Source organism: Narcine bancroftii, chromosome 3 (genome assembly GCF_036971445.1).
Source record: "Narcine bancroftii isolate sNarBan1 chromosome 3, sNarBan1.hap1, whole genome shotgun sequence".
NCBI classification, from domain to species: domain Eukaryota; kingdom Metazoa; phylum Chordata; class Chondrichthyes; order Torpediniformes; family Narcinidae; genus Narcine; species Narcine bancroftii.
Genome location: NC_091471.1, coordinates 8852323 through 8871318, shown reverse-complemented (window position 1 = coordinate 8871318; position 18996 = coordinate 8852323). Strand labels below are relative to the sequence as shown.

General features: G+C 44.8%; 1 protein-coding gene across 1 annotated transcript in view; it reads left to right on the top strand.

Annotated features, from left to right (window-relative positions):
* The window catches only part of pcgf1 (polycomb group ring finger 1), a 59139-nt gene that overhangs the window by 22242 nt on the left and 17901 nt on the right, over positions 1 to 18996 (top strand). The window contains exons 3-5 of the mRNA XM_069923485.1: positions 6087 to 6239; positions 10193 to 10264; positions 13369 to 13474. Coding sequence (XP_069779586.1) covers positions 6087 to 6239; positions 10193 to 10264; positions 13369 to 13474 — 331 coding nt within the window. The remainder of the gene's footprint in view (positions 1 to 6086; positions 6240 to 10192; positions 10265 to 13368; positions 13475 to 18996) is intronic.

Genomic DNA, 18996 nt, shown 5'->3' with positions numbered 1-18996 from the left:
CAATGTACATTCAGAAACTAAATCCAGTTCAATATAGGCCCAAAAAAGCAAAGCAACATTGGCAGAAGCTCTTCACTCGCCCGTAGTGTTAGACAAAGGAGAAAGCAAGAGACAGCTGAGGGACATCAGTCTCATCTCACTCTTGATGCTTCCAGACAAACAAGGAGCAGGCAGCAAGAAACAGAAAAAAAGTATATTTATGCAGAATTACCATGAAGTTTTTGAGCTATTTTGTTTCAACCATGCAGTCGACAACTGAGCATTTTATTTCCCAGGCAACGTTGGTTATCCTGCTAGTTTAGAGTATTGTGTTACATTCTGGTCAGCTCATTACAGGAAGGATGTGGAAGCTATGGAGAGGGTGCAGAGGAGATTTACAGGATGCTGCGCCTTGATTGGAAAAATGTGTCTTGTGAGGCAAAGTTGGCAGAGCTGAGTCTTTTCTCTTTAGAGCGAAGAAGGATGAGAGGAGACTTGATAGAGGTCTACAAGATTATGAGAGGCATAGATAAAGTTGATAGGCAACACCTTTTTCTCAGCCCACGAGTAGGGAACTCCAGAGGATATCTGTACAAAGTGAAGAGAAGAAATTTTTGGGGAGACATCAGGGGTAGGTTTTTTTTAATAGGGTGTTTGGAATGCATTGCCAGGGATGGTGGTGGAGGCTGGAACAATAGTGGCTTTTAAAAGACTGATAGACAGGCACATGGATGGAAGAAAAATAGAGGGTTATGAAGTAGGGAGTGCTTAGTTGTTTTTTTTTTCGGCTAGGTATGTATAGGTTGGCACAACATCATGGGCCGAAGGGCTTGTACTGTGCAGTTAGTTCTATGTTAAATCAACCTGTTCTGCTTGCATGTAATGCTGCATCCTACCACCAGGTGATGCTGTTTCTCCATAAATCACTCTTTGAATGGTGTCTATTCCAGCTAATGTTATCAAATCGGTGTGGTGCTCAACTTGGGAAGGAAGTGCACCACAAAAATGCATTTGTTCAATTCACTATGCAGCCCGGAGTTGTTCACCATGGAAACATGCCCTTTGGCCCACCTTATCCATTCTGGTCATCGGTGCCTATCCTCATCTCATTCTCCAGCTCTTAAATCCCCAATGCACAGAACACTCCAGAATAAGTGCTCATGTAAATACCACTTCAATGTTGTGAGTGTCTCTGCTTGTCCAATCTTCTCGGGCTATGGATTCCAGATTACACTGCCCTTTAAGTGGAAAAGAATCTTCCTCTAATCCTCTACCACTTGCCCAAAACCTCTGCCAAACTCTATCTAGTGGATGAAGTCAGTGATTCGAGCAGCACCAGTGGGAGAGAATTAGTGGTTGATGTTATGGGGTGAACCCTTCATCCGGACACATTTTCTCCCACTGATGCTGAGTTCCTCCACCAGGTTGCACTTGACTTCAGAGTCTGGAATCTGCAGTCTCCCATGCCTTTGCATCCTGGTTATAGATATCCTGTTGGAAAGAGGGGTGGGGGTGGGGGGGGATCAGAATGCTCACTAGCTATTCTTTCTGTGCCCCTCATACTTTTAGATAACCTTCATCAGTTCCTCTCTCAGAATTCTCTGCTCCAAGGAAAAGGAGCCCAGTCTCCACCTTGCTTAAATTCTCCACTTTGGGCGACATCATCTGCGGTACAATTATGCCTTCTTGTAGTAGCACGGTGACCAGAACTGTACCAGAAATTTCAGCTGCGGCCTGTCACAGAAGGCATGGAGCAGCGATGAAGAGATTGGGAGGATGACCTTAGAGCAAAGAACCCAAGGACTGGTTTAACAGAAGCCAAAAACTTGGAAAGATTGTGATAAATAAGGAGAGGCTGTTCCTCTAACAGGAAGATGGGGAAGGTTGGGGCGAGAGGTAAGAGAAGGAATCTCCTTCCAGTGAATGTCCAATTTGTTGTGCTGATCTGGCAGAGTTTTCTGAAAGATACTGGAACTTAATTCATTTGTGACTTTCAAAAAGGAAGTGAACATTTAAGAAATAAAAGCGCTGAAGAGTTTAAAGAAGGAAAAGGAGTGGGTTGAAACTAATGAATAGACTTATTCAAAGGCAAATACAGACTCAAGAAATCCAAAATAAATACAGAATAATTCTGGAAATGCTCAGCAGGTTGGGCAACATCTGAGGTAGAGATACTGGGTTAACGTATCAGATCAAGATTTTTTGATATAGCTGCCTAACTTGCTGTTGTGACCATTCTTTGAATATTTTTCAGTGTGGTTGTCCAAGCAGGATGTTCCTACAGCTGATCAGCAAAAATTTACAGTGAAACACAAAACACTGAAGACACCTTGATTGTAGCAAAACAACAGGAATGCTGGAGAAACTCAGTAGGTCTCGCAGACTCCTTAGGTGGTAAAGATATATTATCGACGTTTCTGGCCTAAGCCCTTCTTCATCGTATGAGGGAAATGCTTTCAGACACTTGAAGTAAAAGGCTAGGGGGAAGGGATGAAAGAGCAAGGGGAGGAGAGCAGACCAACAGGGAAAAGATAATAATTGGACATGAACAGGACAGTAGAGTAAAGGTGAGAATTTATGGGGAGGGGGTGGTCCCTCTGAAGGAAAGGAGACGAAAGGAAAGTGGAAAGAGAGAGACAGAGCTAGACAAAAGCAGAAATCGGGGGGGGGGGGGTGGTGGTGGGATGCTAATAGAAACCGGAGAAGTAGATGTTAATGCCATCCAGTTGGAAGGTGGCCAGTCGGATATGAGGTGTTGTTCCTCCAACTTGCGGGTGGTCTCAGTCTGTTAGGGCATGTTGGCTTGGGAGTGGTGCAGGGAATTAAACATTTTCATCCATTTTTCCCATTATATCTGATACAATGAGAAAAGTTTTTTTGCGAGCAGTCTAGCAGGTCAGTCCTAACATTCATACACCCATACAAAGTCAAAGGGCAAGAGCACAGTAACAGAATATAGAGTTATAATGGAGAGGAAATAAAGATCAGTAGCACCAAGGATGCGAGCACTCATTGTGGGATTCATTCAGGAGCCTGATGGCTGCAGGAAAGAAACTATCTTTAAGACTTTTGTGTGTGCACTCTCGCTCGTGAACCTTTTCCCTGATGGGTTGGAAAGGTGCAGAGCAGAGGCACCAGGATGCCACTGTGATTGGAATGGTTGGGTTGCAGGAAGATCTCCGAAAGGCTCCCTGTAGGAGGCCTAGGGATGTCATGAGTGAATGCGCACAGTCCCTTTTTTTTGATTCTAGAACAAGAGGGCATAGGTTTAAGGTGAGAGGGAGAGATTAAAAGGGGCAATTTTTTCCACTCAGTGTGTAGTCTGTATCTGGAGCAAGCTGCCAAAATAACCATATCACTGTTTACAGCATGGAAACAGGCCATGTCGGCCCTTCAAGTCCGCACCGGTTCACTAGAACAACTCCACTAGCTCAACCCTCCCGCTCTCTGCCCATAACCCTCCGACCCCCTCACCTCCAGAACACATCCAACCTTCCCTTAAATGACAGAAGGGACCTTGCCACAATTATCTCATTCGGAAGATCATTCTATTCTGCCACCACTCACTGAGTGAAAAAGCATCCTCTAATATTTCTCCTAAAATTTTTCCCCCTTACCATTAACTTATGCCTTTTTGTTCCAACCTTCCCTGCCCTCAGGGGAAAGAGTCTGTTTATGTCTAGTCTATCTATTCCTTTCATAATTTTAAATACCTCTGTCAAGTCCCCTCTCAGCCGTCTTCGTTCCAATGAATAAAGTCCCAGTCTCCTTAATCTCTCCCTGTAATCCAGATGCTGTAAGCCAGGCAACATCCTTGTAAACCTTCTCTGCACCCTCTCCACCTTATCTATATCCTTTCTATAATTTGGAGACCAGAACTGAACACAGTACTCCAAACAAGGCCTCACCAATGCCTGAAACAGCTGCAGCATCACCTTCCAGCTCCTATACTCTACACTATGATTTATGAAGGCCAGCATACCATATGCCTTCTTAACCACCCTGTCTACATGGGAATCCACCTTCAGTGAACTCTGTACCATAACCCCCAGGTCCCTTTGCTCCTCTGTGAGCCTCAATGCCCTCCCCTTAACTGCGTATGTTCTATTCTGGTTATTTTTACCGAAATGTAACACCTCACACTTGTCTACATTGAATTCCATCTGCCATCTTTCAGCTTTCCAAGTTGGGTCCTTTGTGAAGTTAACACTGAATCTCGAGAGAATGCAGAACTCAAAATGCTTCTTGGACCCATGAGGCATTTCAGCTAAACTAGACGAGTTCCTCCAGTAGATCTTTGTCTGCTTGGGATCTGTTTAACTAGGAGGAGTGTAAGGCGCTGCATTTCGAGGGACCAATTGTAAGTGGAATGTAGACAGTTAATGGCAAAGCTCTTAAAAGCTTCGATGTGTCGAGAGATCTGGTGGTTTCAGATCCATAGCTCTCTGAAGTTGGCCACACAAGTAGGCGGGATGGAAAAGAAGGTAGAGTAGAAGTCCGAAAATCCGGACTGCTCGGGGATTGGGTCGGTTTGGACTTTCCTGATTCTCGGGCAGTACTTTTAAAATTCAAATTTAAGAAGGAATAAAGAAGAGATGAACAGGTAAAATTTGATAGTTTATTCATGAGCAAATACAGCATGCTTCATTGTCAAAACAAGCCATTTTAAAGAAAAATAAAGTTCACTCTTGACAAAAATGTAAACATAAAAATTTTTTCACCTCAAAAAAATATGTAATGCTTGAAGTTGTTTAAAATGAATATTATAAAAGAAAAATGCAGTATACAAATGAAAGCTGGTTAGTTTATACAAATTATTTTTAGTTTATTAGTAAAACATTTTCATATAAAATACAAAGTACAAAAATAAATTATTCATTCATTTCCACATCTTTCTCTTCACACCAAGAAATTTATCTACTTTAGGATCCATTATTATGGGTTTGTAGATACGTGTGCTCTATATGGTAAATGGAAAGAGTAGGATACAAAATTAGAGAGTTGTCACAGTTTGATTGCTCATTTCAAAATGGCCGCCACGTGGTCGCTTGTTGCTGCTGTGCATTTGTGCGCTTGCGCATGCACACACACACCTAAAAGCCTACTAAATTTAAAAAGGCTACATGTTTAGAAAAGTCCTGATTCTTGGATGGTCCAGATTTTTGGACTTTGTGTTTGGTATGTTTGGCTTCATTGGGCAGGGCATTGAGGATGAAAATAAGGAAGTCACATTGCAGCTTTTGACATGCCACATTCAGAGTGTTGTGTGCAATTCTGGTTGCCCCATTTACAGGGAGTGTGTGGAGCCTTTGGAAGGGTACAGAAGAGGTTTACAGAGTGCTGTCTGTGGAATGAATTGTGGGGAGACATTGAACAAACGTAGGTTGCTTTCTCTGGAGCATTGGAGGCGAAGGAGAGATCTTGCAGGTTTATAAAATTGTGCTTCGATAGAATGAACAGAATCTTTTCAGCATGTCACATTCTGAAAGTGTTAAATCAAACTCTTCACGCACTGTAATTGGAGTTCAATATATAAGTGCTGGAGAAACCCAGCAGGTCACCCAGCATTTTTTGTGTAGATATATAGATTTTTTTACATATAGATTTCTTGGTGTGAAGAGAAAGATGTGGAAATGAATGAATAATTTATTTTTGTACTTTGTATTTTATATGAAAATGTTTTATTAATAAACTAAAAATAAAGAATGTTCATGACCTGCTGAGTTTCTCCAGTGCTTTTGTATTGAACATACGAGAGGACATGTGTTTAAGAAGAGGGGGTAAGTTTAAGGGAGATGTGCGAGAAAGGTTTTTTCTACTCAGAGACAGGCGTCTGGAACAGGCGGCCAGGATAGTGACGGAAGCCAATACAATGGCTTGAGGCACTTGAGGCTTCTAATTAGCCGCTTAAATAGAGATGACCCAGTATGGAGAACTCATTAAAGATGGCCTGTGAACAGAATGATGCATGTCCCAGCAGGGCGTGGCTCAACCTAAGGCTCAAATGAAGGGGTGTGTGCAAGCAGCAGAGTTTTGGGCATCATATCAGATGTGGGCTGAAGGGCCTGTTCCTGGATAATGTTCTGAAATCTCTCTCTCCTTTCCAGTTTGCAAGAGCTGCATTGTGAAGTATCTGCAGACCAGCAAATACTGCCCAATGTGCAACATCAAAATCCACGAGACCCAACCGCTCCTCAACCTGAAGCTCGATCGAGTGATGCAAGACATTGTCTACAAGCTGGTGCCAGGTTTACAGGAGAGTAAGTATGTTCACCCCCCCCACCCCCCCAGTCCTGGGGGGCTCCTCAGAATCAGAATTTATGGTCATGAACATGTCACAAATCTGTTGATTTGTAGCAGCGTCACAGTGTCAACGTTCATATTACCCGCACTTCAAAATAAATAAAAATAGTGCAAGGAAAAGGCAAAGTGAGGTCGTGTCTGTAGTTCATTGTTCATTCAGAAATCTGACGGCAGAGGGGAAGAAGCCGTCCTTGTGCCACTGACTGTTCGTCTTCAGGCTCCTGTACCTCCTCCCGATGAAAGCAGAGTGAAGAGGGCATGGCCTGAAGGACGTGAGTCTTTGAGGATAAAGGCTCATTTCTTGCTACCTTGTCGCTTCACTCCATCCTGGCCCACCTGGAGAACGATGCCTCATACGCCAGGCTGCTGTTCGTTGACTTCAACTCGCCGTTTAATACGAGAGGCTGGTAGAGAAGCTGTCCTCGCTGGGACTCAACAGCCCTCTCTGTAACTGGATCCTGGACTTCCTAACAGAAAGGCCATAGTCTGTCTAGGTCAGAAGCAGAATATCAAGCACCGTCACGTTGAGCATTGGCATGCTTCAGAGGTGTGTGCTCAACTTGGTACTGACCCACTGCTGTGTCGCCAGACCCAGCTCCAACAGGGTCATCGAGTTGGCAGGTGACTCAGCAGTCATTGGCCTCATCAGCAACAATGATGAGTCGCACTACAGAGAAGAGGCGGGAAATCAGGTGATGTGGCCCGAGAGGAACAACCTGAGTCTCAGCGTGAACAAGACGAAAGAGATGATCGTGAACTTCAGGAGGACCAAGAACGACCACCCTCCACTACACATCAACAACTCTGTAGTGGAGAGTAGAGAGGACCATGTTTCTTGGAGTTCACTTAACTAGTGACCTATCGTGGACACTCAACGTTTCCTCACTTGTCGGGAAGGTACAACAGCGAATGCACTTCCTGAGAAGACTGAAGCGGGCAAGGCTACCGGCCACTATTATGTCAGTCTTCTTTAGGAGCTCTATCGTGAGCATCCTGGCCGGCTGCATCACAGTGTGGTACAGTTGTTGCAGAGAAATGGATCGGAGGTCAATCCACAGGACCACAAGAGTGGAGAGAGTCTCCCTCCTCCTGATCGACGTGATCTATCAGAACCGTTGTCTGAAGAGGGTGCACAACATCAATGAGGACCCCTTCCACCTCGCACACAACATCTTTCAGCTGGTCCTATCAGGGAAGAGATACAGAAGTACCAGAGCTGGCACCTCCAGGCTGAGGAACAACTTTTTCCCACAGGCAGTGAGAATGCTGAATGACCAAAGGAACTGCTCACACTGACCCTCCGAGATTCTCACCTTTATTAAACTATATTTATTTATTTTTATAGATATAATACTCGTCCTTTATTATTTGTCTGTATGTGTGTTATGTCTGGTTGTGTGTCTGCATGTTTTGCACCGAGGACCGGGGAACGCTGTTTTGGCGGGTTGTACTTGTACAATCAGATGACAATAAACCTGACTTGAGACACTGCATTTTGTAGATGTCCCAAGATTTGCTATGTCAAGTGTACCTGCGATGGGGAAGGGGGAAGCAGTGCAAAGGTTCACCAGACCAGGCTGCAGAATGTGCCCCCAATGAGCAGTGAATAAACCTAATTGGGCCCCAGCCTGCAGTGAAGAAATAAAAACTGTAGATGATCTGAAATTAAAACAGAACTCGTCCCTGCAAATGCAACCTGATCTGAGTATGTCCCCACATGAGGTCCTTGATGAGAAATGGTTGACCGGCAACAGGAAGGATATCATGAAGCTGGAAATGGTGATGAAAAGATTCACCGGATGTTGCTGAGACAGGGGTTTTTGTGAAATTTAGATATTAGCAACAGTAACAGGTACTTTAGGCATGTGAGCCCATGCCACCAAATTACACTTAATTGACCTACAACCCCTGTTTTTGAAGGGAGGGTTATTCAAGAGATCCCTCTGAACCCATCCTGTTCATGTTTCCACCAGCAGTCCGTTCCACCACCCTCTGGGGGAGGGGGGAGGGGTGCAGAAATTGACCGTTCTTTCTCTTTTTCTCACGCTGATGCTGCTTGACTGTGGAGTTCCTCAAGCAGATGGTTAAATATATGGGGTGATTGGGTCTGTGCACAAAAGAATTTTGAGGGCCACAAGGCGAGGGTATTGAAGTGGGGTTGGTTGGATTCACTTGCATTGTATCAGACTGGGCTAAATTGTCTGTGCATCAAGGTCAGATACAAGCCAGCGAAGAGCAAATTTGTCAGAGGTCAAGGTAAGGAATGGGGTTCAACAATGGTACTGCTTTCCAGTACGTCGCAGTATGGGCATTCTGGAGAGGTTTGCTGGTAATCTGGGGTTTGACATGGCCTATGAACAGGGAAGTGTCCCAGCAGGGGCTGATCCTAACCCAAAGCTCAAGTTCATTGTCATGTGTACAGAGGTACAGCAGTAAAAATAGAGGTTAGAGTGCAGAGTTACAGGGAGAGATCAGTTCATACATAGCAAAGGCAACGTTAATTTACTAGTCCAAGGACATGCAGCACAACCTTTAATTAAGACACCTGTCTTTGTTCACTCATACCCTGAGGAAGGGCTCAGGCCTGAATTGTTGGTAATGTATCTTTATCTACTAAGATCGCTGTGAGACCTGCTGAGTTCTTCCAATGTTTCTGTGTTTTGACTACAATTACAGCATCTGCAGACTTTTCGTATTTCACTACACAATGACACACTTTTGGGCTTTCTCCCCAATGGGATGTGAATGTCTGGGGTGTGATGTATCTTGCAATACACAAACATGCTGGAGAAACTCAACAGGTCAAGCAGGATCCTGATGAAATGCCCAGGCCAGAAACGTTGGTTACCTTTACTTCCTATGTGTATTGTACTCAACCCCAGCATCTGCAGATTTCCTTGTTTAACTTCTTGAGCACATTGGCTGCCTTCCCAAGCAGCAGGAGATGTAGATGGAGCTCAGGGAAATTTACTCACCACCTTCCACAGCTTCTTCTGATTTTTATCATCCCCTTTGTTTGATTAGATTAGCTTTGTTGATTTGTTCTTTTCATTATTTCAAGTTTGGGGTGGCACGGTTAGTATTAGCACGACGCTGTTACAGTCCCAGTGATTGGGACCAGGGTTCAGATCCTGCACTGTGTGTCAGGAATTTATATTGTCTCCCCGTGTCTACGTGGGTTTCCTCCGGGTGCTCCTGTTTCCTCCCACAGTTCAAAACATATCGTGATTTGTAAGTTAATTGGGCAGCATGACGTTATGGGCTGAAAGGGCATGTTGTGGTGCTGTATGTCTACATTTTAAAAAATAAAATGTAAAATGTGCATTTGTCACATGATGCTATCCAGCAGGTCTATCCATACCTAAGTACTGAAGAATAAAACTCTGTAAAGACTCAGGTTACAGTGAGAGATCAGTTTGAATGGAACAAGGGAAACTGTTTTACCAGTGTGAGGTTTGTTCAGGAGTCTGATAGTTAATCTGTGGCTGGTAGCATTGCAAACCATTGTTACAGATGTCCGCTTCCATCTGCAAGGATATGATTCCCTTGGGCAGAGATTTGGTTCCCGTGGCTATTGAATATCTTGTCTTATTTATTTATTTAGTTATTTATTTTTAAATTTGGAGATCCAGTATAGAGACCAATTCACCTATTAACCACATACATCTTTGGAATGCGGGAGGAAACCAGTGCACCTGGAGGAAACCCACACAGACACAGGGAGAACGTGCAACCTCCTTACAGACAGTGCCGGATTCAAACCCGAGACTGGCACTCTAATAATACTACTATATTTACATTCAGTTTAAAGAGTAATTAATCTCCCCCCTTTTTAATCCTTTCTCCCCACCCCACTTCCCATATTTTTCCACCTCCACTTAAACTGCGTTGGATGTGTTTCCTTTTGCAGGTGAGGAGAAGCGAATTCGAGAATTCTATCAGTCTCGAGGGTTGGACAGGGTCATCCAACCAGTTAATGAAGGTACAGGAGCTCTATGTGTCTGTCTATCTCTGTCTCGTTACGCAGGAGCATGTCATTTGTTACGGCACGACATCCAAAGCATTTGGGGCCAAGTGGAAGTTCCGGGCGATTAAAGTTTGTGTTGCTCAGACTGTTTGAGCTTCCCGGCATCATGTTGTGTGAGTGTACCTCTCTCTGTGCATCTGCTGGGGCGGTAACTTGGCAGCAGTCGGCAATTCTTAAGATGAATGCGAGGAGGGAGGGGGTTAAAATGTGCAGAACGGGCTTGCAGTCTAACTGTGTCTGCTGAAATGGGAGCCCAGTGGGAAATATTTGACCAGAGATTGCAAAACGCATTGGCAATAATTGCAATCTTTTTAATATTGAAGTCAGGCCCACGGGAGGGTTGAGAGGAACAGAATCCATTCATCCTTTTCTTTGAAAAATCAAATTGCAAGGGGCTCATGTTCTAAGGGGAGAGGTGTCCTCTCCCAGGACGGTCTCATTTAATCGCAGTCTGGAAGATTGAGGGGGAAAAGGCAGGAGGTTGAGCAGCTGTCAATAGCTGGACATTTTGATAAAGAATCCATGCCCAAATTTGTGCAGATTCCAGGATGTTTTCACAAGATCGCAAGATATAGGAGCAGAAGTAGGCCCATTGGACAATCGAGTACTCCGCCATTCTAATCATGAGCTGCTCCCACTCAGCCCCACTCTCTGGCTTTCTCCCTGTAACCCTTGATGCCCTGACTAATCAAATACCTGTCAATTTCTGTCTTGCTTCCACAACCGCCTGTGGCAACAAGTTCCAGACTCACGACCTTCTGAATAAAAATTTTCCGCATCTCTGTTTTAAATTGACGCTCTTCTATATTGAAATTTTGCCCTCTTGTCCTAGAATCCCCCCCCCCCCTCACCCTTCTTTATTCCAACGAGTCCAGTCCAAGAGCTGACAATCATTCCTCATATGCTAACCCTTTCATTCTTAGTATCTTTTTTGTAAATCTCTGAATTCTGTCCAATGTCAGCATGTCTTTTTTCAAATAAGGTGGCCAAAACTGTACACAGTACTCCAAGTGAGGTCTCACCAGTGCTTTGTAGATGCTCAATATTATATCCCTGTTCTGAAATTCTATTGCTCTTGCTCTAGAAATGAATGCCAACATTGCATTTGCCTTCTTCACCACCAACTCATTCTGGAGCTTAACCTTTCAGAGATCCTGCACAAGCTCCCATATTAAAGTTAAGTTCACCTGTACCATTTTGGGGCATATTGGAGTACTGTGTACAATTCTGGTGTTTCCCATTAGAGGGAGTCTTTGGAAAGGATACAGAAGAAGTTTACTGGATTGTTGCCAGGATTCGAGAGTGTGACCTACAGGGAGAGAATGGACAAACTTGGGTTGTTTCTTCTGAAGCATCAGAGCCTGAGAGGTGACTTGATCGAAGTTTATAAAGTCATGAGAATCCTAAAAGATGGCGACACTTCCGGAGACATAGTAGCAGCAGTGCTGCCGCTGGTGTGGGCTCAGGAAGTGAGGGAGCGGAGATGCAGTATTTTCGTGGGGTCCAGTCACCAGTTGACTGCCGTTGGCTTCACAGGGGTTTTGAATGGCCCGTTGAGGGAGCCGACGGTGGTTTTAGTTGAAATCCCACGACTACTGGTCTGCATCCAAGATGGCGGTCCCTATTAATTAACAGCAGTCATGAGGGGCTGCAGACTTCGGCGAAGTTGAGGACCGGGGCAGGGCACCACAAGACGGGAAGATCATGCCCCGTCTGAGAAAAAGAAGTGGAGGAGATGACTGTGGCGGCGAACCAGTGAGGGGGCTCTGCAGCTGACAGCCCAGTGCCTGCAGCGGGCTGCTGGTAGTTCAAATTGAGGAACCCACAGAAGCGGTGGGCCACTGGAGACTGCTATCAGGAGACTCGGACTACTGGAGATTGGCTCAAACTGGCTGGAGGGGTTCCAAGTATTGGAACCAGGATGCGAGGAGGTGCCAAGGCCCTGAAGGGTTCCTGATCGTGTCGGAGGTTCAGATCTGGAGCTCGGGTTGTCAATGGTTTGGACTGGACTCTGTGACTGTGGGGGCTGCGGAAGTGCTTGGGGCAAATCTACGGACACTTGACAACTCTGGGGGGACTCTTTTGCTTCTCTCTCTGACTGAAAGTCTGACTGTAAAAGGCACTTAGGCTGGTGGCAAATCTGTCCACCTTGCAGCAGGCAAAAATAAATTTCTTGTAATATGACAGTGTTTTATTGCTAGGATAATAAATTGAATCTTGACATTGACCTTGAATAGGGTCGACTGTCAGAACCTTTCCCCAGGATAAAAACATGGCAAACAGAAAAGCCTGTTTCTCTGTTCAAGTTTATTGTCACCTGTACCGAAGTACAGTGAGAAAGTTTGTTTTCTGTGAAATCCAGCTGTCAACCCACACAGCAAAAACACTGTCCAGAGTGCAGAGTGAGAGAGACGAGTTAGAATAGAGCAAAGCCCACATTCACTTACTGGTGTGAGGTTCATTCAGGAGTCTGAAGATAAGGGGACAGAAACTGCCCTTGAATCTGGCTGTACAGCCCAATCTGTGTCAGCATGCTGGTTGAAGTTAAAGCGAATGTTTGAGTTATGGGTGCCTGAAGTGCCTTGCCAGGGCTGGAACAATAGGGGCATTTAAGAGATTTCTAGATAGGCACATGGATAAAAGAAAAATGAAGGGTTATGCGGTAAGGAGGGTTTAATTTTTTGGATAGGTATATATAGGTCATCATGGGCCAAAGGGCCTATACTGTGCTGTAATGTTGAATGTTCAACACGATTGGGTCAATTGGAACCTGTAAGGAAAGAAGAATCATCATTTGTGGCTGAACTGAACAGTTTTGCTCAGATGCCAACCTGACATGAACATTTTCAGAAATGGATGCTTTTTTTAAAAATAAAAGCTCTTGTGTTGAATTTAAGTGGCTGCATGCCAATAAAACTCAGCCCACCCATGCACAATGCCCCTGTGTATTTAAAGCAGAAAGATTAGGCTTTGACTTTGAGGATAATTCTGAAGTGCATCTGATGATATGTAATTGTGGATGGGTTTGCCATTCTTCTATTTCCATTTTCCCTCCTCAGCTATGACAACGGATCTGACCAGTTCTCCATATACGACGTTTGATCACTCCAAAGCCCACTACTACCGATACGATGAACAGGTCTCGCTATGTTTGGAAAGGCACGGGTGAGCTCATAAACAGGATATCTGCATGTCTGCTTGTATCCACCACTTGTAAGCCAAGAGAGGGGAATAATAGAGTTGGTCTGCCTGCCTTGAGTGGTCTGGTAAACCTTGTAATGTCTTGGCTCACATATTTGGGAGATCCCCATTATACCATGCTGCAGCAGGGCCAATGGTCCAAAAGAAGCAGCATCTCCCTTGCCTAATACTGTTCTATGGTTTGGGATCTTGCTCCATTGCTGAGTTTGGAGATGAGAGAGGAGAGAGCCCACTCAAGGCATTGCGGGCATAAGATGAAATGGACATTTTCTGTTACCCTGTGTTGCAGAGAAATAGGTTAGAAATGTGCACATTGCGGGAGGATCTCAACAACTCCAGGCAACATCAGTGGTAGACAATAGACAGTCGATGTTTCTGGTTGAAATCCAAAAGCTGCCTGACCTGCTGAGTTCCTCCAGCATTTCATGTGTTTCTCCAGTTGTCCAGCATTTGCAGTCTGTCTCGTTTACAACCAGCCAGCAACTCCTGGTTCGAGTACGAATTGATTTGTTTATTGTGTTACACTCCCCAAGCAACAATTGAGAGACGCATAAGTAAATGGGTTAAGTTTAACACAAAATTTATTAACAAACTAACAATAATAGAATTAATCCAATAAACTTAACACTTATGTTCAGAAGCCTTAATGGCAACTCTATACAACTAACAGATTATTATACGGCATATGTGAGGAAAGAAAAACCCAGACCATTACAGACCAAGCTCAAATGCACGCAAAAATCAATAAAAATTCCCAAATCAAAACCCCCAAGACAGTGAAATCAAGTTAATTAGTCAAGAAGGAACAGCTCAGATCTGGTCTCCAGCCCACTGGTCTTTTAGAGGTTGTATCCAGATGACTGGGGTCCCTATAGACTTACAACTCTGTCAGGGGAACATGAGGCTGGCTTGAGTTTCAAATGTGGCAACGACCACCTTTACTTCCTTCGCCCGGGACTTTTCACAGTGACCTCTTAGTCACCACATGAGATACACTCTTCCAAAGCCCTACTTAGGGTTACCAAGTGACCCTCTGTCACACAATTCTTTCAAAGCCCTCGTTAGTCCCACACACACTCTGGGTATCAGAATTCCCCAAAGTGCTGTCAGAACAACAGTGCTGGCACCTGTGGACAAAGTAGCTCAGTCTTCCTTTTCCCACTGAATCTACTGGGTGAGCACACTGACATACAGCTCCCGACGGCAGTGCGAGCACCTGTGAACAAAGCAACTCAGCGTGTAGCTTGCTGAAGCTGCTGGGTGAGCACACACAGTCAGACCAACTATCTGACTGCCTGCAGTCCAATCTAGCAACTAATCTCTCCAAAACCAGCACGGTGGGTTTTTGAATTGCCCAGTGCATGCCTCCAGCTCTCCCCATTGGTGGAGAGAGGTTTACAGCCACAGGCTTGCTCTCCTGCAAGCCCATGGTCTTCTCGTGAATGGTTCCCATGCTTTGACAACACTCAAAGTTCTTTAGAGGTAGCCCAGCGCTACTACAGTTACTAAAAGCTGTAAAATCCCCTGCAGTAGGTTCAGTCCTATCCTCAGTCAAAAATAAAATTGTCGAAGGTCCATAACCAGTGTCATGTGTACTGAGATAGCCCTTGCCCTTGCAGGAAAGTCAACTCGTACTTACAGTTTGTAGTACAAAAATAAAATATAGTACAACTCCAGTTATCCGAAATCAGATTTTCTGAAATCCCCAGTTATCCAAACTTTTTTTGTAACCGGAAGTGACGTCTGTTCAACTCCAAAATGCTTTTCGAATAATTGAGGATTTCATAAAGATCAGAAATCTTCATTTATCCAAAAAATTTAGAAGCCGAAATGACGTCATTCACCTCCAAACAGCTTTGGATAAATAAAGATATCCAAAACGATCAGAAATCTTCAGTTATACCAAAAATCTTCGGAGCCAAACTGACATCATAGGTTGAAACAATTAGGGAATTTTGGAAAAACCTCTGGGTAGATTTTCGAGTTTTTGGTGTTGCATTTATCAGATTATTTTTTGGTGAGAATTAAACATTATTTCATGCTTAAAAAGTCTTCCCTTGTTGTTTGCTCATGGAACTTGTGGCTGTCAGATACAGACCATTTCATCTGCCACGGGAAGTCACTGTGGTCCGTATAGTCAGTGTATGCACCTCGCCCCCCCCCCCCCCCCCCCCCCCAACCACCAGCACAAACGCCAAGGAAGTTCTCACTGAACTGTAGGGGTCCATTAATGAACTACAGAACGCATCACAGCTGGGGATTTCAACCATGCGAACCTCAAAACTATCCTGTCAATATTCCAGCAGTATGTGGACATTGCGACGAGAGGGGTGAACGTGCTGGACCTTGTGTACATGAACATCCCTGATACATATCGGGTAGAGCACCGCCCCCACCTCGGCTTCTCAGATCACATCTCTGTAGTACTAATCCCAGTATGCAGACGCTCCTGACCAGTCACGAAGCAGGTGAAGACCTGGCCGGCAGAAGCCATCTCTCTCCTTCAGGCCTGCTTCGAGAGCACTGACTGGCACATGTTTAAGGACCCAGCAATGGACGGGGATCACATCAAGTTAGAGGAGTACACGGTATCAGTGATCAGCTCTATTAGCAAGTGCACTGATGACATCACCGTACCCAAGACCATCACTACTCGCCCCAACCAGAAGCCATGGATGACTGCAGAGGTGCAGGTGCTGTTGAAGAAACACGACTCTGCCTTCAGAATAAGTGACAAGGCAGTCTTGGCCAACGCAAGAGCTAAGCTGTCCAAGGTCATCAGGGAGGCAAAGAGGGCTCATACCTGGAGGATTCAGAGTTACTCCTGGGACGGCAGTGACACACAGCGCATTTGGGAAGGCATCTGTGCCAGCACCAACCACAAAGCCCCACCAGCTACCTGTGCTGGCAGCCTCAAGCCGGCAAAAAAATTTGTGGAAAATAAATAGGGAAATAAAACGGAAACTTAAAATTGGCACACCTCGCCATTAGTTTGCCAATCACGCAACCTCAATCAACCAGCAAATTCACTTATCTGGCACCTGCCAATTCCCATAGGAGCTGGATGCCAGGGTTTTGCTGTATACAGAAAAGTACAGTTAAACAGCAGAAGAGGATCATCTTTTAAGATGTGAGAGCTTATTTTCATGTGCAATGTACAGATGCACCAACATTCTTGCTTGCTGCAACCAGAGATATCCAAGATGCATCAGCAATTCTAGTTGCCACAATGTGCCATTAAATAAATCTTCACAGTTGAAGTTGGTGAAGAATAATGAAAACATTTAAGAGTCCAATGACAGCAGGAAGGAAACAGTCCTTGAATGTGAAGGGTTGTGTTTCCACACTAGCCTATCTTCTGCAGAGTGGAAAGTGTGGGGAGGGGCGTGAACAGAGAGTAACTGGGGTGGAACGGGAAGATTTAACCGTTTAATGGTAATGTGTTGTGGGTCAATCAGAGCCTTCAAATGAGGCCTTCTGCTTTCTCTGAGGGACAAGAAGCTGACACGTGCGTGGAACTTAATCCTGACACCAGGGAGTGTCTGGGAAGAGTGAAAATTGGATGATTTTTTAAGAAACGACGTTGTGAATCTTTTATGTCTCAATTTAAAGACCTCTTTTTTTATTTTGAAAACCAAGGCTGATTGCTAGCTTCCTTTTGGCTAATCTGGAAATTGTATTGTTCCCCCTGCCCTCCACCTCCCAGCCTCCATCTCAAACACTGCCTTCCTTCTCCCCTCACCTACGTGACTCCACCCCTCCCCAACCTAGTTCCCCATCACATAAGAAATAGGAGCAGGAGTCGGCCATCCGGCCCGTCGAGGCTGCTCCACCATTCAATGAGATCATGGTTGATCTGATGATGGGCTCATCTCCACCTAACTGTCTTTTCCTCATATCCTTTAATTTCCCCTACTATTTAAAAATTGATACAATCTTGTCTTAAATATATTCACTGAGGTCGCCTCCGCTGCTTCAATGGGCAGCAAATTCCGCAGATTCACCACCCTCTGGGTAAAGCAGTTCATCTCTGTCCTAAATTTACTACCCTGGAATTTGAGGCTATGTCCCATTCTTCTAGACTCCCCCACCAATGGAAACAACTTACCTATCCCTATCATATTGGTGCCTTTCATAATTTTATACGTTTCTATAAAAGATCCCCTCTCCTTTTAAATTCAAGCAAGTACAGCCCCACGCGACTTGATCTCTCCTCCGAGGCTACCACCCCTGGAACCTCTTCGAGACCACCTCCAAAGCCAGTACATCCTTCCTCAAGTCAGGAGACCAGAATTGCACGAGATACTCCAGATGCGGCCTCACCAGTACCTTGCCTCGCTGCTACCTCTTGTTTCAATATGTTTCCTCTACCCTCTCTGTCCTGATGCAGCATCTCGACCATCCCTCTGCCTCCACAGTTTCTGCCTGATCTGTTGTGTTCTTTCTTTGGCTCCAGCTTCCAGCATTCGCATACTCCTGCGATCACCAGATCAGCAGCTTTATGCTTTTGCCCTGCCATATAACCGTCTCCGACACCATGTATAATCTCCTCTTCCTCCCACTGCAAGGTGATTTGCTGTGGCCTTATTTTAATTACCGTGTGGGGTACCTGTTGAGTGTTACCTTGACAGCCGGGAAGGGATGGAAAAGGGAGAGTTTGCTTTGCACAGTGCAGAAGGCAGAGAGCATGTTCAATCAATACACCAAGGGGAAAATAAAGAAACATTCCTATCGAACGCCTTGTCTGAGTCGAGATTCATCACTCAATCTGGTGAATTTGGAGCAGCTGGGAGGCACTAAGGTCGATACTAATTTTAAAGCAATTAGTTTGGATATGTTGCTATCAGCGAAGCTCCTACACAGAACTGTTGGAAACTCTGATAAACAGATTACTACCAGTGTTTAAGGAGGCTAGTTCTTTTTGTGCTGGCCTGCCAATAACTTCAAATTTGATTCCTCCCCCCCTTCCCCCACTCCAACATTGGGTAAGAATGAATCAGACCTCCAATGAATGTCCATTTAAATGACACAGCCACTGGGCAGAGTGAAGAACAGCCAATTAACTAAGAAAGCCTGGAGACGACGGGGTCGAGTACCACATTGAAATGTTCTAGAGGCCCTCAGTGGGTCATGAAGCAGCCATTGGGTGGCCTGGGCCTTTCATCGGGAATATGCAGAGTGAAAACCTTTCACATTTCCTTCTGGCACCTCTTGTAGTTATTCAGCACAGGAACAGGTCCTTTAGCCCCATTCATTGATGCTGTCCAAAATTCCTGCCTGATCTGGTCTTATTTGCTATGTTTACCCCACATCCCTCCATAGCTTTCGTATTCATTTATCTGTCCATATGTCTTTTCAATGTCAGAATTGTACTTGCATCTAACACTTCCCTTCATTTACCCACCACCCTCCATATATTAAAATAATTGTCCCCTCCGTCCCCTTTAAATGTTTCGCCTAGTCTTAAATCAGAGCCTTCATCCAGA